The 14,799-nt window shown below is 37.0% G+C and overlaps 1 protein-coding gene across 4 annotated transcripts in view; it reads left to right on the forward strand.

Moving 5' to 3' along the window:
- Positions 1-368: 368 nt before the first annotated feature.
- Positions 369-14,799, forward strand: part of LOC121862340 (elongation of very long chain fatty acids protein 4-like) — a 43,707-nt gene continuing 29,276 nt past the window's right edge. For 2 of the 4 annotated variants that reach the window (XM_042360557.1, XM_042360561.1), the window contains exons 1-2: positions 369-456; positions 11,382-11,461. In XM_042360557.1, coding sequence (XP_042216491.1) covers positions 11,395-11,461 — 67 coding nt within the window. In that variant the 5' untranslated portion in view covers positions 369-456; positions 11,382-11,394. Of the gene's footprint in view, positions 506-2,369; positions 2,509-11,381; positions 11,462-14,799 lie in introns of all 4 variants that reach the window. The other 2 variants (XM_042360559.1, XM_042360560.1) reach the window with 2 other exon arrangements.

Here is a 14,799-nt window from a genome sequence, read left to right on the forward strand (position 1 = left end):
TCCTTCCGTCCTTAGGCTTTAGTAAGTCCCTTTATAATATTCATTTATACTTGTGACACTTGCCAGATGCTTCTGGTGTTATCGTACAGGGGTACCTAGTGACAGCACTAGGATTCCGCTTCCTCTATCAAGGAATAAACAATTTAATTGAATGTATCCTTGCGCATCTCTGAAGTCTCTGATAATTTCAAGGCTCAACTATGAAACCAATAATATAAACTGAAATTAATGAATCAAATATAACCGAATGATATTATATTATATAAATTTTACATTTAATCAACAGAAACCTGAAGTATTTCTATAAATAATTATGTATATAATTAGAAAAACAGATTGAACATGTAGGATATGTAGTTGAACGACAAGCGTCTGTAGCGTCTGACAGGTTGCGGGCGGGCCAGTCAATAACGGCGCCTCTCCCTTATAATCTTATCTCTTCACAAAACTAACCTGGTAATATTTATTCCTCAGTTGCCGGTATACATAGAGCTTAAGTGTAAAGGTAAATATTTGATTTGTAAGTCTTGTCAGGAGGTAGAAGCGGTATCATTTTCACGCTTTCAGAATTTGTATTGAGAGATGGGAATGTGCATTTATTTGCAATTAATTATATTATAATAGTTCCCAGTTGCTGAGAATAGTAATACATCATGGTCCTAGCCATTTTGAAGACTTGTTGTATAGAATAGAAGTTGCACTGCTCGACGATAGGTCAGATCGGGTTAGGGTCATCTCGTACCCAACTCACGAGATAAGTCATACCCAAGATTACTTACACCCAATTCAAGATATAATCCATACCTATTAGTATATATACTATGTATTTTAGCTTTGAAGTGCAGTGAAATAGTGAAATGTAATGCAGACTTTAAAATGGTTGCATCTCATTACATAAGTATGTTATTCCGTTACACAAACATTGTACTACAAGTATATATTTCACACTGTGGTTTAGAATAACTTTATTGTAATTTACAGATTTCAGGCCAATAGATTTGGTAGTTTCGGTGAAATTTCAGTCATGCACCAGTCTTTTTCTCGCTGTTATTAATATGTTTGTCGTAATGTTTAGACAATTCAGCCGGAAATTGAGGATAACCAAGATATAAATTTTTCAATATTATTAGATTTGGTCAGTCACAAGTGCCCCCATTAATTGTTTACACCTCACAGAGAAGGTCTGACCACCCATCATGCTTCTTAAGCGTCTACAGCGCATGTGCGGGGGATGGTGTGGGAGTTTCCCATTGGCTATAGCAATATGAGAATGATAATTGGGCAAGAGGTTTTTGTCTTAGCCAATGAACAATGCGTGGGTGTGTTGGGAGCGGAGATTTGATTTTTCAGTACCATAATAACCAGATATGGTTGAACAGGTGGAAAGAGCTGTGCTGACATTGTGATAGAGATTATTTTACGTAAATTGCAGAGTTTCAACAGAAAAATAGTGTTAGGTTAGGTTTTGTTTGTTGGTTGGTTGGTTGGTTGGTTTTTTATTTATGTGATTCACTCGAAAAAAAAATCTTTAAGATTGATGAGTAGGGTGGAGGGGGGGGGTCTCAAAAACTATTGATTTCCGGCTGAAATGAATATAAAATTTGTTCGAAACTCATCAAATAACATCGGAAAAACATATTTTTAATATCCAAACAAAGACTGGTGCATTAGTGAAAATTGACCGCAGTTTGAATTTATAAACCGAAACTGGGTGATGTAAACGTTTAAAATGGTTATTAGTCAACAAAATATAGACATACATAAAAACAGATTGATTTTCCAGCTCCAGCTTTTTGTAAACAAATCAGTTAGTGTACAGTACCGTATATAATTCGGGGCTCCTCTTTGGTACTTCTTTCGGTATAATGAACTTGTTCTACGTAGTGGCTGACATCGTCAGGAATTTCTTCTTCTGACATGTGAACGTCAAGAATGAAATACAGTACAGTAGCGGTAAGGATATAAAAGAATGAAGAGTGAGAATATTGGCCAATGCATATACAATTAGTTATGTTAATGTATGTTAATGATTCTCTGGATAGATTTGTTTAAAAAGTCACGACCATAAGGAAACAAGACCAGTATGAGTAACGTAACGACCTGATTATGTGCACCCAATATTCACGCTATTCATATATTAAAATCAACCTTGTCCATGTTTCCATTGTGGATCAAATTCGTATGCATCAGAACAAATATCATGTGAAAAAACAAATTATGGTTGAAACTGCAAATTTACTGTTTACAGTAGGTTTGGTTTTGGTAAATACAGTATTCCATAGTGACCATGCACGGAAATTACTACAGAAACTAGTTTTTTATACTGTTTATTTATTGTGTTTCATATGAATGACTTTCATTTCTGCCAGAAATGATTATGAAGATATGAACTCCCCGAGTTATCAACACTGGGGTAAAACAAACAAAAACTACTCGATTATCAGCATTAATCTCCCCGTTGACTGGAATAATTGATGCTGTGTGGTCCCTGGTGTGAGAGATTTCCAGGTATGGAGACATTTTCTCATCCCCTGAAAAAATTATTGCAAATATTCGTCCATTGGCTTTCCTCAGGTTTTGATACAAAATTATTTTTGTGTGTTTTATGGTGTTTTTTTTACTCATATCTGACCTTCATTTCTTGTGCAAGGTAGTGGTTTAGAAAAAAAAAGAGGATTTTCATTTGTAACAGGAACCACTAATTTGCACCAAAATGGCAGTCAGGTTTGAGTGAAACACCATAAAACACCAAAACACCAAACCTCACTTAATCTAACATAACATAACCTCACCTAACCTAACCATTGTTTGGAGCTTACCTGTTACTATGGTGGAGGATACAGCTGGGTGATCTGGTACTTTTATGCTTACAAACAAAAGAATTTCTGTCTTTTCTTAAGAGTAAACAATTTCCACACTTGGGATACAGTCTTGATGTTGGTAGGAACCTGTGATCTTGTAATATTTGGATGCTTCTGTCGTTCTCATAAACTCACAGAATAACAGCTAGATAAGGGAGAGAGTACTTTTTGCATGCCATCACAAGCCTTCAAAATGGCTGCTTCAAAATGATTGGTCAACCAAGTCACATGACACGATACTTGAAGGTCATTGGTTGTCATGGCGCAAAGAGGGGGAGGGGACGAGAAAAGCAAGGAGAGGAGGAAAGTGACTGGCAACATGGCGGGTACAGAAATTTATGCCTAGAAATTTGTCAGATACAGTACTGTTAATATTGATTTGCACAAGAAATGATATGAAGTCATGTGTTTGATTTTTATAGTCTTTGTGTCTGGAATATTGCAAATTGAAAACCTGCGGACAGCCAATGGACGGATATTACCAAAATTGCACTTCCCTGGAATTTTTCTGGTGTAGCATTCTCAGAGGGACCCATTCTCAGTGGACTACTCCTCTCAGCTGAATAAAATCGTCTGGTGTTAGCCAGACTTAAATGCCTGAGTATGTCACTCTGCCATACAAAGGTTTAATGAATGGTTTTTCAGGTATCTAACCTATTCATTAAACGAGGGATAGTTATACAGTACCTGCATAGTTTGTATACAGTACGGTACATGCCAAGCCAAATGTAAACTTGTATGGTGAATTTACTGAAAAAACAATTATTATTATTACCATATTTTTTTCAGTTCTCATTCTGACTGTACAGTACTATAAAATGGTACAGTATTCCCAGGATGCCCCCTGATTTCTAGTTGAGTTTATAGCCAGGCAGTTTGGATTCCTTCTCTCCTTCCATGGGTGTGTGAAATCAAAGATGGTAGACAGAAGACATTGTTCCAGATGTGTCCTCCCTTTACAAGAGCAATTGTTGCTTCTGATCTATCCCATAGGGCAGGGGTGGGCAATTATTTTGATTGACAGGCCACTTCATGAATGGTGGTACACTTCGCTGGCCACAGACTTAATAGAGATGCAAATGCATAATATTTTGCACAAAGTAAAACCTTTTACAGGGTATTTGTATATACTATAGGATGTAAGGAAAATATTAAGTACTAACAGACACAGATATTTGGGGTAAATAAATACATCACTTCTTAGCTTGTCTCTTTTATTATTAATAATAATGCTAATACAAATACTACTATTAATACTACTAGTAATAATATAGAGTTAAGGTGCAGTATATTTAGTACATTAAGTACATAAACATAATAGAACAGATTCGATCTTGCTGGCTGAAATTCATCTTCTCTTGAGACATTGTCTTTACTCTTCCCTAGGGAGGTGGTGGTAAGGTAGAGTTGGTCAGGTCTGATCACAGCTAATCCTGCTTCTCCGGCTTCCCTAGGGAGGTGGTGGTTGGGTGGAGTCGTCCAGGTCTGATTGTAGCTGTCCCTGATCCACATTGTCATTGTTGCACTCTGCTTGATAAATAAAATTAATAAAATTTAATATTTATTGGTTCTTCTTGATAAATAAAAAGTAATAAAATTAAGTTTTAATGGTTTAAAATAAGCAAATAAAGGCAAGTCAAAAGACTAATATGTACCCGGTAATTACGTAATATTTGAAGTTGTTCATATGTTGTTAAGAATATTTAACTTACGGTACTTAGTGGGATGAATGACAGTGCTGATGATTGTTAACCAGACTATTGAAGTCAGGTGTTGCAATGAAAAGTACTTGTTCAAGGTAATCATCAGTCATTGCTGATCTAAGTTTTGATTTATTCAGCTTCATTACCAAAAATGTCTGCTCATATATATATATATATATATATATATATATATATATATATATATATATATATATATATATATATATATATATATATATATATATATATATATATATATATATATATATATATATATATATGTGTGTATGTATGTATGTATATATATATATATACACCTAAACCCCGACTTACGACTATACGGACTTACGTCCAATGGTACTTACGACCTGCTTTGACCGTACGTCCATACGGGACATACGACTGCGACCGCCGTGACCAAAAAATTTTTCAAATGACGCGCGCATTTTCTATACCGAAACGTTTCCGTCCCGGGCGAGAGGGAGGGGTGCCTTGGGTCGCCTCGTGGCTGCACTCACTCAGTGGAGCGCTTTGTTTGTGTTTGGCTATCGTATCCTATACTGATCGCGCTGTGAACTTTCGTTATTATTGTATTTAATTGACTTTATAATGACTGGAAAGCGTAAAAGTGAGAGTGCTGGTGGTACTCCAAGGAAAAGGAGACAGGCAATTACTTTTGAGATGAAACTGAAGATAATAACACAGTATGAGAATGGAAAAACAGTAGCAACGATCTCACACGACCTAGGTTTCTCACACTCGACTATATCCACTATTCTGAAGGACAAGGAACGTATTCGTGAAGTAGTGAAAGGAACAACACCTATAAAGGGAACTATAATAACAAAGAAAAGACAAGGTCCTATCCACGATATGGAAAAATTATTGGTGATATGGATAGAAGACCAGATGCAGAAGCGTGTACCCTTAAGTGTTCTAACCATACAGGCTAAAGCAAGAAGCCTGTTCCAAAGCCTGAAGGAGCAGGCAGGAGATGAATGTGATCAAACCTTTACAGGAAGTCAAGGGTGGTTTGATAGATTTAAAAAACGCTACAGTCTACACAATGTTAAGGTGAGTGGAGAGGCAGCTAGTGCCGATGTTGGTGCTGCCGAAGCTTTTAAGGAGGAGTTAGATGATGTGATTGTGGAAGGGAATTATTTGCCAGAGCAAATATTCAATGTGGATGAGACTGGATTATTGTGGAAACGCATGCCTGACCGGACATACATCCACAAAGAGGCAAAAAAAATGCCCGGATTCAAGGCATTCAAGGACAGAATTACACTTCTGTTGGGGGGGAATGTTGCTGGTTTCAAGCTAAAGCCCTTCATGATCTATCATTCAGAGAACCCCAGGGCTTTTAAACATGTCAGCAAGCACACACTGCCAGTGTTTTATCGCAGTAACAAGAAAGCCTGGATGACCCTAGTACTATTTGAGGATTGGTTCATGACTTGTTTCATTCCACGAGCCAAGGAGTATTGTCTGCAACAAAGGATTCCATTCAAGATTTTGCTGATTTTGGATAATGCTCCGGGATACCTACCACACCTGGACGACATGCACCCTGATGTTAAGGTAGTGTACATGCCACCTAACACTACCTCTATCATCCAACCCATGGATCAAGGTGCTATTTCTGCCTTTAAAGCATATTATTTACGCACGACCTTCGCTCAGGCTGTTGCTGCTACTGAAGGTGAGAAAACGCTCAGACAGTTTTGGAAGGAGTACAACATTTTGTCATGTATAAAGAACATTAGTGCAGCATGGGATCAGGTTACAAAACATTGCATGAATGGAATATGGAAGAAAATCCTGAAAAGATATGTGAACAGTTTCAAAGGATTTAATGAAAGTGAAGTTATTTTGGATATTAGTAACAAGATAGTGGACTTAGGTAAACAGCTGGAGTTAGAAATTGATACTGAAGATGTTGGACAGTTGGTTGAAAGTGTAGCAGAAGAGCTCAGTAACGAGGATCTTATTGAACTAGATGCACAGAAAGTTGCAGAGGAAGAAGAGAGACAAAATGTAGAAGAAGAGCCTGCACCCCCCAAAAAGTTTTCAGTGAAACATATGGCAGAGGCATTTGCTACAGTTAATAAAGCAATGCAAATGTTTGATGACATGGATCAAAATTATGAGCGTTATGCCAAAGTTGACAGAATGATCCAAGATTCACTTGCTTGCTACAGAGAAATTTATAATGAAAAGAAAAAGCAAACTGTGCAGTCTAAATTGGACACCTATTTCAAGAAGTCCCCCAGTACTGGCTCCTCACGCCCCACCAGTGCTGCCTCTTCACTCCCTCAAGATGATCCAATACCTTCAACCAGCAAGTTACCACAGTACATAAACCTGTCTGAAGGAAGCGACATTGATGACCCACCCAGCCCTGTCTCCTCTTCTGCTTCTTCCAATTAATATAGTCTCCATGTATCCTGTAAACAGAAAATTATGGGGGCCCTGTGTGCATTCAGCTGACTACATTTAAGGTAAGTGCTCAGTCACACTGTATCCATTCCTCATTATTTATTACTTTTACTGTACTGTATCCATTCCTCATTATTTTTTACGTTTAGTGTACTGTATTTCATTGTAGATTTTTAAAAATTGAATTTTTTTTTTTTTTTTTTTTTTTTTTTTTTTGAAAAAAAAAAAATTAAAATCTTTTATCTATATCATATCGGACTTACGACCTGGATTTGTATATATATATATATATATATATGCATAAATATATATATATATATATATATGCATATATATATATATATATATATATATATATATATATATATATATATATATATATATATATATATATATATATATATATATATATATATATATATATATATATATATATATATATATATATATATATATATATATATATATATATATATATATATTTATATATATATATATTTATATATATATATATTTATATATATATATATATATATATATATGCATATATATATATATATATATATATATATGCATATATATATATATATATATATATATATATATATATATATATATATATATATATATATATATATATATATATATATATATATATATATATATATATATATATATATATATATATATATACAGTGGGGTATGCTATAACGAACGTAATTGGTTCCAGAACCTCGTTCATTATAGGATTAATCCGTTCCAGGCCCCCAAATACAACCACTTAACACTGAAAAAATTCTGTGGAAAATGTAAAAAATACGGTACTTTATCTTACCTTAGTGTTATTCAGCATGCAGGTACCCCTAAACACTGGCACAGCACTATCACTTCCACTGGGAGTCTTGGCTTTAAGGTCCTCAAACAATTGTTTAGCCTTCTCACAAATTATAGCTTCACTAATGTTACCACCTGCCATTTCTTTCTCCTTTATCCACACTAAGAGTAAATTTTCTATCTCTTCAATCACATTACACCTTGCTTTGCTAAGTCTAAAGATTCCCTTTGCCACTTGCACAGTTTTTAACTCCTCTTTATTCTTCAAAATCGTACATATAGTCGATTTAGCCATCCCATACATCACTAAGTTTCGCAATGCTTCTTCCATTCTCACGTTTCTTTATAATTTCTTAATTAGTTTCAAGGGTTATTAGCTTTCTCACTTGCTTTGGACAATTCGTTGTTACAATTGTATACATGTATAACAAAATAGTTATACAAATAACGTGAATTTCCACATCAAAAGACGAAATTTCAACAATAACAGTGGTGCACTGGCTACACAATGAGACAAAGATGTCGCCTGACGCTCTTGTTGTGGGTCGCGGTACAACAATATTCATGCGCCAGGCGAAATAGTCCCGTATTCATCCGTGTTCGTTATAGCATTCTCAATTTTATAGGTAAAACCGTTCGTTATAGGAATATTCGTAGTAGGATCCGTTCGTTATAGCATACCCCACTGTATCCAAACAGCACAAGCATTCTTTGGGCATGAGCCTTTAGTTTAGGAAATGCACAGTCATTGAGAGGTGTAGAATTTGGGAAGAGGCACTGATTTCATCTGCTCAGAAAGCAGAGGATCACTTTGCAGGTCAATAAGCTCGAGTTTTAGGTCAATTGGGGTTTTGTCAACATCAAATGAAAAGGGAGAACACATCAAAGATAGGTCATTTTAAATTAATTTTAAATCTTGGAATCGGCGTGAAAGTTCGGCATGCAAGTCGAGTAGCTGCAATGAGTACGGTACTTCTGTACATTTTGATCACAAACTGCAATATGTTGTAAGGTTGCAAAGTGGGCAAATTGTTTGTTTGTTATCTGATGAGACAAAAGAAGTAATTTCTTCATAAAAGCCTTGACACTGTTGTATAAATCATGTGCAAAAGTCCCCTTCCCTTGTAGCTTTAAATTTAGGTCATTCATATGACCCATGATATCAACAGCAAATGCAAAATTGGAGAGCCATTTCTCATCATTTAACTGTGGGAAATCTATAAACTGTGTCATTTAATCCTCTTGCTCGAATGTAATTACCGGGTAACCACATTTACAACTTTGTCCACAATATGGCTTAAATTTAAAACACTCTTACGAAGGACTTCTTGATGAATAATGCAGGTAGAAAGACAATATTTTGTTTTGCATTTGTTTCTCTGACGACCTTGAATTTTTTTTTCAGCAATCCAAAATTTTTACCTGTCGGATTTGGCCCTCCATCGGTGGTCACATTTACCATTTTTTTTCCCCACTTTACTCTTAATTTCAAAATACAGTTATTTACTGCCTCCAATAAGTCTTCTCCAGTTGTTGTTCCTTTCTGTGGCTGCATTTATGCCAATTCTTCTGTGATCTCAAAATTTTTGGTGATGCCTCTGACATCACAACTTTCATCAAGTGCCAGTGAATAGTGTTCAAAAGTCCTCACTTTCTCTTTAAACTGCAGATACATATTCTCAGCGATGTCCTCTATATGTCTTACAATTGTTTGCCTTGACAAACTTACTTTCACAAACTGGTTTTTCTTGTCTGGACATAAAATAGAGGCAGAATCAGCCATACATTCCTTTATAAATTCTCCTTCAGAGAATGGCTTGCTGTTTTGGGCAATTTTGTGTGCAATCACATAATTCACTCTTGCAATATCATCCTGGGATGCAAATTATTTTTTGATAACTCTTTTCTGTTCTTGTAATTGAGCAACCATCTTGTTAGCTTTCTTCCTCCATTCTTCATCAGAAATTTATTGGAGTGCTTTGTCTCAAAATGGTGATTTAAGTTGTAATTTTTTTTTGCACTGCCACACTTTCTTTGCAAATTCAACACACTGCTTTTCCATCCATGTTTGTAAAAAAAATATTTAGAAGTCCATTCCTTGTTAAATGTTCTACACTGCTTCTGCTTTACTCTTCTTAGATTCACTCATTTTCACTTAAAAATTGTGGGTTGAGGGCAACAAAGTACAAATTCTACAAAACCACAATAACGTCCTCTTAAGTGAGAAGCAGAGAGAAGACCGAGTTTCTCTGGTGTTGGTGCTGGATGCCCAGGTCAGTGTGGGACACAATATTGAGGTGTGGGTGTGGCCATCCAGGTCATATGGTCAAGAATGGGTGTCTCAGGTAAGGATTTACTGACCTTCCTTTGCCTAATCCCTATGGATAACCATACATGGGGTATTCACAAGGCCAGGTCAGCAGGTGATAAGCCGGTCTTGCTGCTATGGGTGGCCAACTCCCACTAAATATTGATCCTTTCTAAGATTTAAAAAAAAAAATTCTACATTGCCACATGTAATGGCGGGCCACAGAAATAATCTGGCTGGCAAAATTCGGCCCTTGGGCAGTAACTTGTCCACCCCTGCCAAAGTGTGTAAGTGGGAGGGAAGGGACGGGAGTTTGGGATACCTGAAATGAGTTAAAAAGATCAACCTTGGCTAGTATTATGGGGCCTGAGTGCTTTGCACTGCTGCAAATCCTCCCCCAGGGACCAGCTGACCTAACCCATGTCATTACTGTTTAAATCAATGTTGATCACTGACACCTCTTATGTGTATGGTACCAGCAATAGGTTGATTCTGACCATGCTGTCAGGTGAGGCCAGTTTGCTGTTTTGATATCCGTGATGACCTGACAGTAATGCCCACAAAGGCACCACATTGGGCCCCTGATGGCCATTTTTAACTATTGTACTCATAATTATATGAAAAAAAAATGATTTAGTAGTTGGTACACACATGCCCATGCTAATTAGGAAATATTTTTATGTTTTAAGATGACACTGACCCACCTCCTTCATCCATGGATATCAACCCCTCAAAATTTTATACTTCAGTAATGTATACTGGCTAAGTTCCTACTAACACTATTTTACCATGAGTATGCTCGGATTGGCTAAGCACTTTCTGTATAATATGATGAGGGGGGGGGGGTCTGCCCCCCGGTGAAGAAGTTAGGCAAGGTTAGGTTGGTTTCTTTGGTTGGTTAGGTCAGGTTCTCTTAGGTTCTAGTAAATGTCGCTTCTTTAATAATGATAAGAACATCTGTGGAAAAAAAAAATCTAACAACTCATTCTGGTTAGGTATGTTTACAGCTACACAACGATTGACTCACGGCAAAATAAAGGTCAAATGCCGCCAGTGTCATGGTCAAATATTGTTCTCTCGTTGTTCGCTGGCTATGGACGATTAGCCAATCAGAAGACACTCATGGTAAAATAGCGTTAGTAGGAACTTAGCCGGTTACGGGAAAATATCCACTGCATTTAAATTAATGATAAAATGATTAACTTTCAACTAATTGTTATCATGTTAACATTCCAGAACAGTCATCAAGATGGAGGTACTGCAAGAGAAATTCCACAATATACAAGACTTTTATAAGTGGAGTTTATCCATTTCTGGTGAGTAAATCGTTCTTCTTTAGCTGCATTAGTTAGCTCTATGTACATTACCATACTGTATTCCAGTTCTGACTGTTTTATTAACCAATGAAGAGTTGTGTTTTACCAGCTTGTACTGTTGCAATGTAAAAGTTTTTTGTCTTTTGCTTTTATATTACTAATCATGTGTTTGCTTATATTTCATACGATTTGCTAGGTTCCTCAACTTTTATGGCAACAATATCCTGAGCTTGTGTAAGTGAAAGTACATAAGATTGGAAACATTTGGTAAGAGGGATAGTGTGGTAAGATGCTGGGCCAAAATAAAGGATTTTCTACTGGGCACAGCTGACAAGATGTGTGGCTGGACAAAGGGCTCAGCCATGCAGGCAGTAACAGGTGGAATGAAGATGTAGACAGAGTGATAAAGGAGAAGAGAAGATTGTATAAGGCTTGGAAGATGGGTGATAACAAGGAAGAGTACCTGGAGGCCAAGTGTAGGGTGAGAAAAGAGGTTTACAGGGCTAAGAAGCTTGAACAGTTACAGTATATTGAATAAGGCAGATGCAAGAGGAGAGGTTTTGAGAATTGCCCTGGAAACTTGAATGGTATGAACAAGGATATTGTTGGTGAGCAGTGTGTAAGAAATAACCATGGTGTCGTGGTTGTTGATAGAGAGGAAATTAAGGATGGCCGGAGAAAATACTGTGATTGGTTATTGAATGAGGATTATGAATGAGATGGGCAACCTAGGGATAATAGATCCAGTACGCAGACCATGCCCAAGGAATGAAAGAGAATGGGTGAAGAAAGAAGTTGATGACAATTATGAAGAATGGAAAGGTGGCTGGACGCTCAGGGATAGTTGCAGAAATGTTCAAAGCATCAGACGATAATGGAATGTACTGTTCCAGATGACTGGAGGGAGAGTGAGATTGTGAATGCTGTACTGTACTTACAAGGGTAAAAGTGATGCACTTGAACTCAAGAACTATAGGTGCTTGAAGCTGCTACATTAGGTTGTGAAAGTTGTAGAAAGAGTGACTTTCAAATTTATAAGGGAGAATAAACAAACAAATGCTGTTGGAGTTTATGCCAGGTAGGGGGGGACTACAAAGGCATAATTAATGGCCAAGTCACTACAAGAGAAATACTGTATCTAGGAAAGGAGAGAAAATTTACCTTCATATTCATAGACTTAGAGAAGGCATTTGATAGAGTACCATGTGAAGTAGTAAAGAGGGCAGTGAGAAAGCTAGGAATTAAGAAGCACTGTACTTTCTTAAGAGTAGTTATAACATTATATGAGGGCTCACAAACATTTGTTAGAGTAAATGGTGAGAAAATGGGGGATTTGAGGTTAAAGTAGGCATCCTTCAGTGGTCTTTCTTGAGCTCCATTCTATTTATCATGGTGCTGGAGTTTTATCGTGGGACTTTAAGACTGCCCTTCCCTGGGAATTAATGCTGATAATTGATGGTACGATATTGAAAAGTTAGTGGTGAAATTGAAGAAATGGAATGATAGAATGAAGGTAAAGGGTCTGAGAGTGAATGTGGTGAAAATAAAAGTACATTATGCCCAATGAGAGCCAGAAACAATGGGGGGGAAGATGCTGTGTATGTGACCAGGTGTGAGGTTGGGTGGGTCAAGGTGTTGCCGTGTTATCCAGTTTTGTACCTGTTTTTATTATGGATTCATTATGGTGATCTCGTATGATCAGCCTCTGATGATGTACAATTTAAAAAAAATATTATAACATCTTCAGTAATGGAAAATGCAGTACTGTACTGTATATAATTTGACTTGAGAATCTTGCTTGCTTGCTTTGATTTGCTGGCCGTCAACTGTAAGGGTATTACGGCCGTAGTTTTGTTGTTTTTATGTTCTCTTCCTTTTGTTCTTGGTCTTTTTGTTCTTTTGAACACTCCACCCACAAATATTTGGTCTGTTTCTAGGTCTGTGTACAGTTCTATAAACTCTGACAGTCTTAACCCTGAGGTCCCGGGTGACACTCCAGAATGTCAGACTAGCGCACCCCGGGTGACGTACCAGAACGTCCGCCTATTTTCCCACCATTTTTTTCTTTTCTTTTCATTTATTTATTTATTTATTTTTTGAAAAGTTGATTTTTTCTCGATTTATCCCCTAACTCAGGGCTTAAGGGTTAATATAGCTGGTTCTTCATGTTTTTCTTTTCTTCCATTTTCTTTAGTTCTTGTTTCTTTTCTTTCTCTTTTTCTCCTGTTTTCACTTCAAGGAGAGCCTTCTTGTAGCTCATCGTCTTATCGTATCTCACCTTGGCTACCTGACATTTGTCCCTCCACTTGGAACACTCCCGGTCAGAGCAGGTGTGAGGGCCCCCACAAGCTGCGCATTTCTTGATTTTTATCTTGCACTCGGGTATGCTGGTATCCATAAGATGCACATCTCGAGCATACGTCCTCTGTAGCCTTGCATTTTTAGCTGGGGGACCATACCGCTGTCACTTGAAGCGTCTGGTTGGTCATGGTATGTAAGGTTTCACTGAGATGGTGTCCCATCCCAGTGTAACAGTCATTGGAAGGTGGTGGAGAAATCTAACTGCAGCTGAGGTGGCTTTTCCATCTAGTCTGCTAAGTTTCTGTTCCACGATTATGTCGTCTCTTTCCTCTTGTAACATTTCCTACATTTCCTTCACTTCCATGTGTTGTATTTCAACGTAGGAAATGATTCCCCACACCCCATTGTCATCGTAGTTGATTTCCACCGCAATGGGGACATCATTAATAACTTGGACAGTTTTAAGTTGTTCCACCTGTCCCAAGCCACCAAAGTTGACCATGAGGCCACCACTCGGTTGAAGGACATTTGTAACCCCCTCTATACCTGAAGAAGTGAAAAAACTTCATGATGAGGAGGTTTAACTTTTTTGGGGGTGTAGAGGATAAAGGGTACAACCATACCACCATCACTAAGTCAAAGGTCCATGTTGTCCTCACTGAGGTCTTGTCTCGAATGTGAACCTGAGAATCAAAGGATAAACTGTAAGGAATGGTATTTTATTCCTTACCCCATCATCCTCCCTCTCTCTTATGTGTTCTTTCAGGCTAAAGGCTAATGAAAAATTTCTTTAAGACAGAAGCTATTTACATATGATGAAAATTTAAGTAAAACAAGGTACTGTATCAAGATTAAATAATAACTTTTTATATTAAAGTTATGGAGACTGAAACTTATAGAGCTGGGCTTAAGAGGAATGTGGATTGGAATCGTGACAATGCTGTTGGCACCTGTCACTGTCCATATATTTTACTGTGATCAGCCACTTATGGTGTATGATTTATCATAAATAATATAACTTCTTCAATAATTGAGAT

The sequence above is a fragment of the Homarus americanus genome, unplaced genomic scaffold, assembly GCF_018991925.1.
Source record: "Homarus americanus isolate GMGI-L3 unplaced genomic scaffold, GMGI_Hamer_2.0 scaffold31037, whole genome shotgun sequence".
Lineage (NCBI taxonomy): Eukaryota > Metazoa > Arthropoda > Malacostraca > Decapoda > Nephropidae > Homarus > Homarus americanus.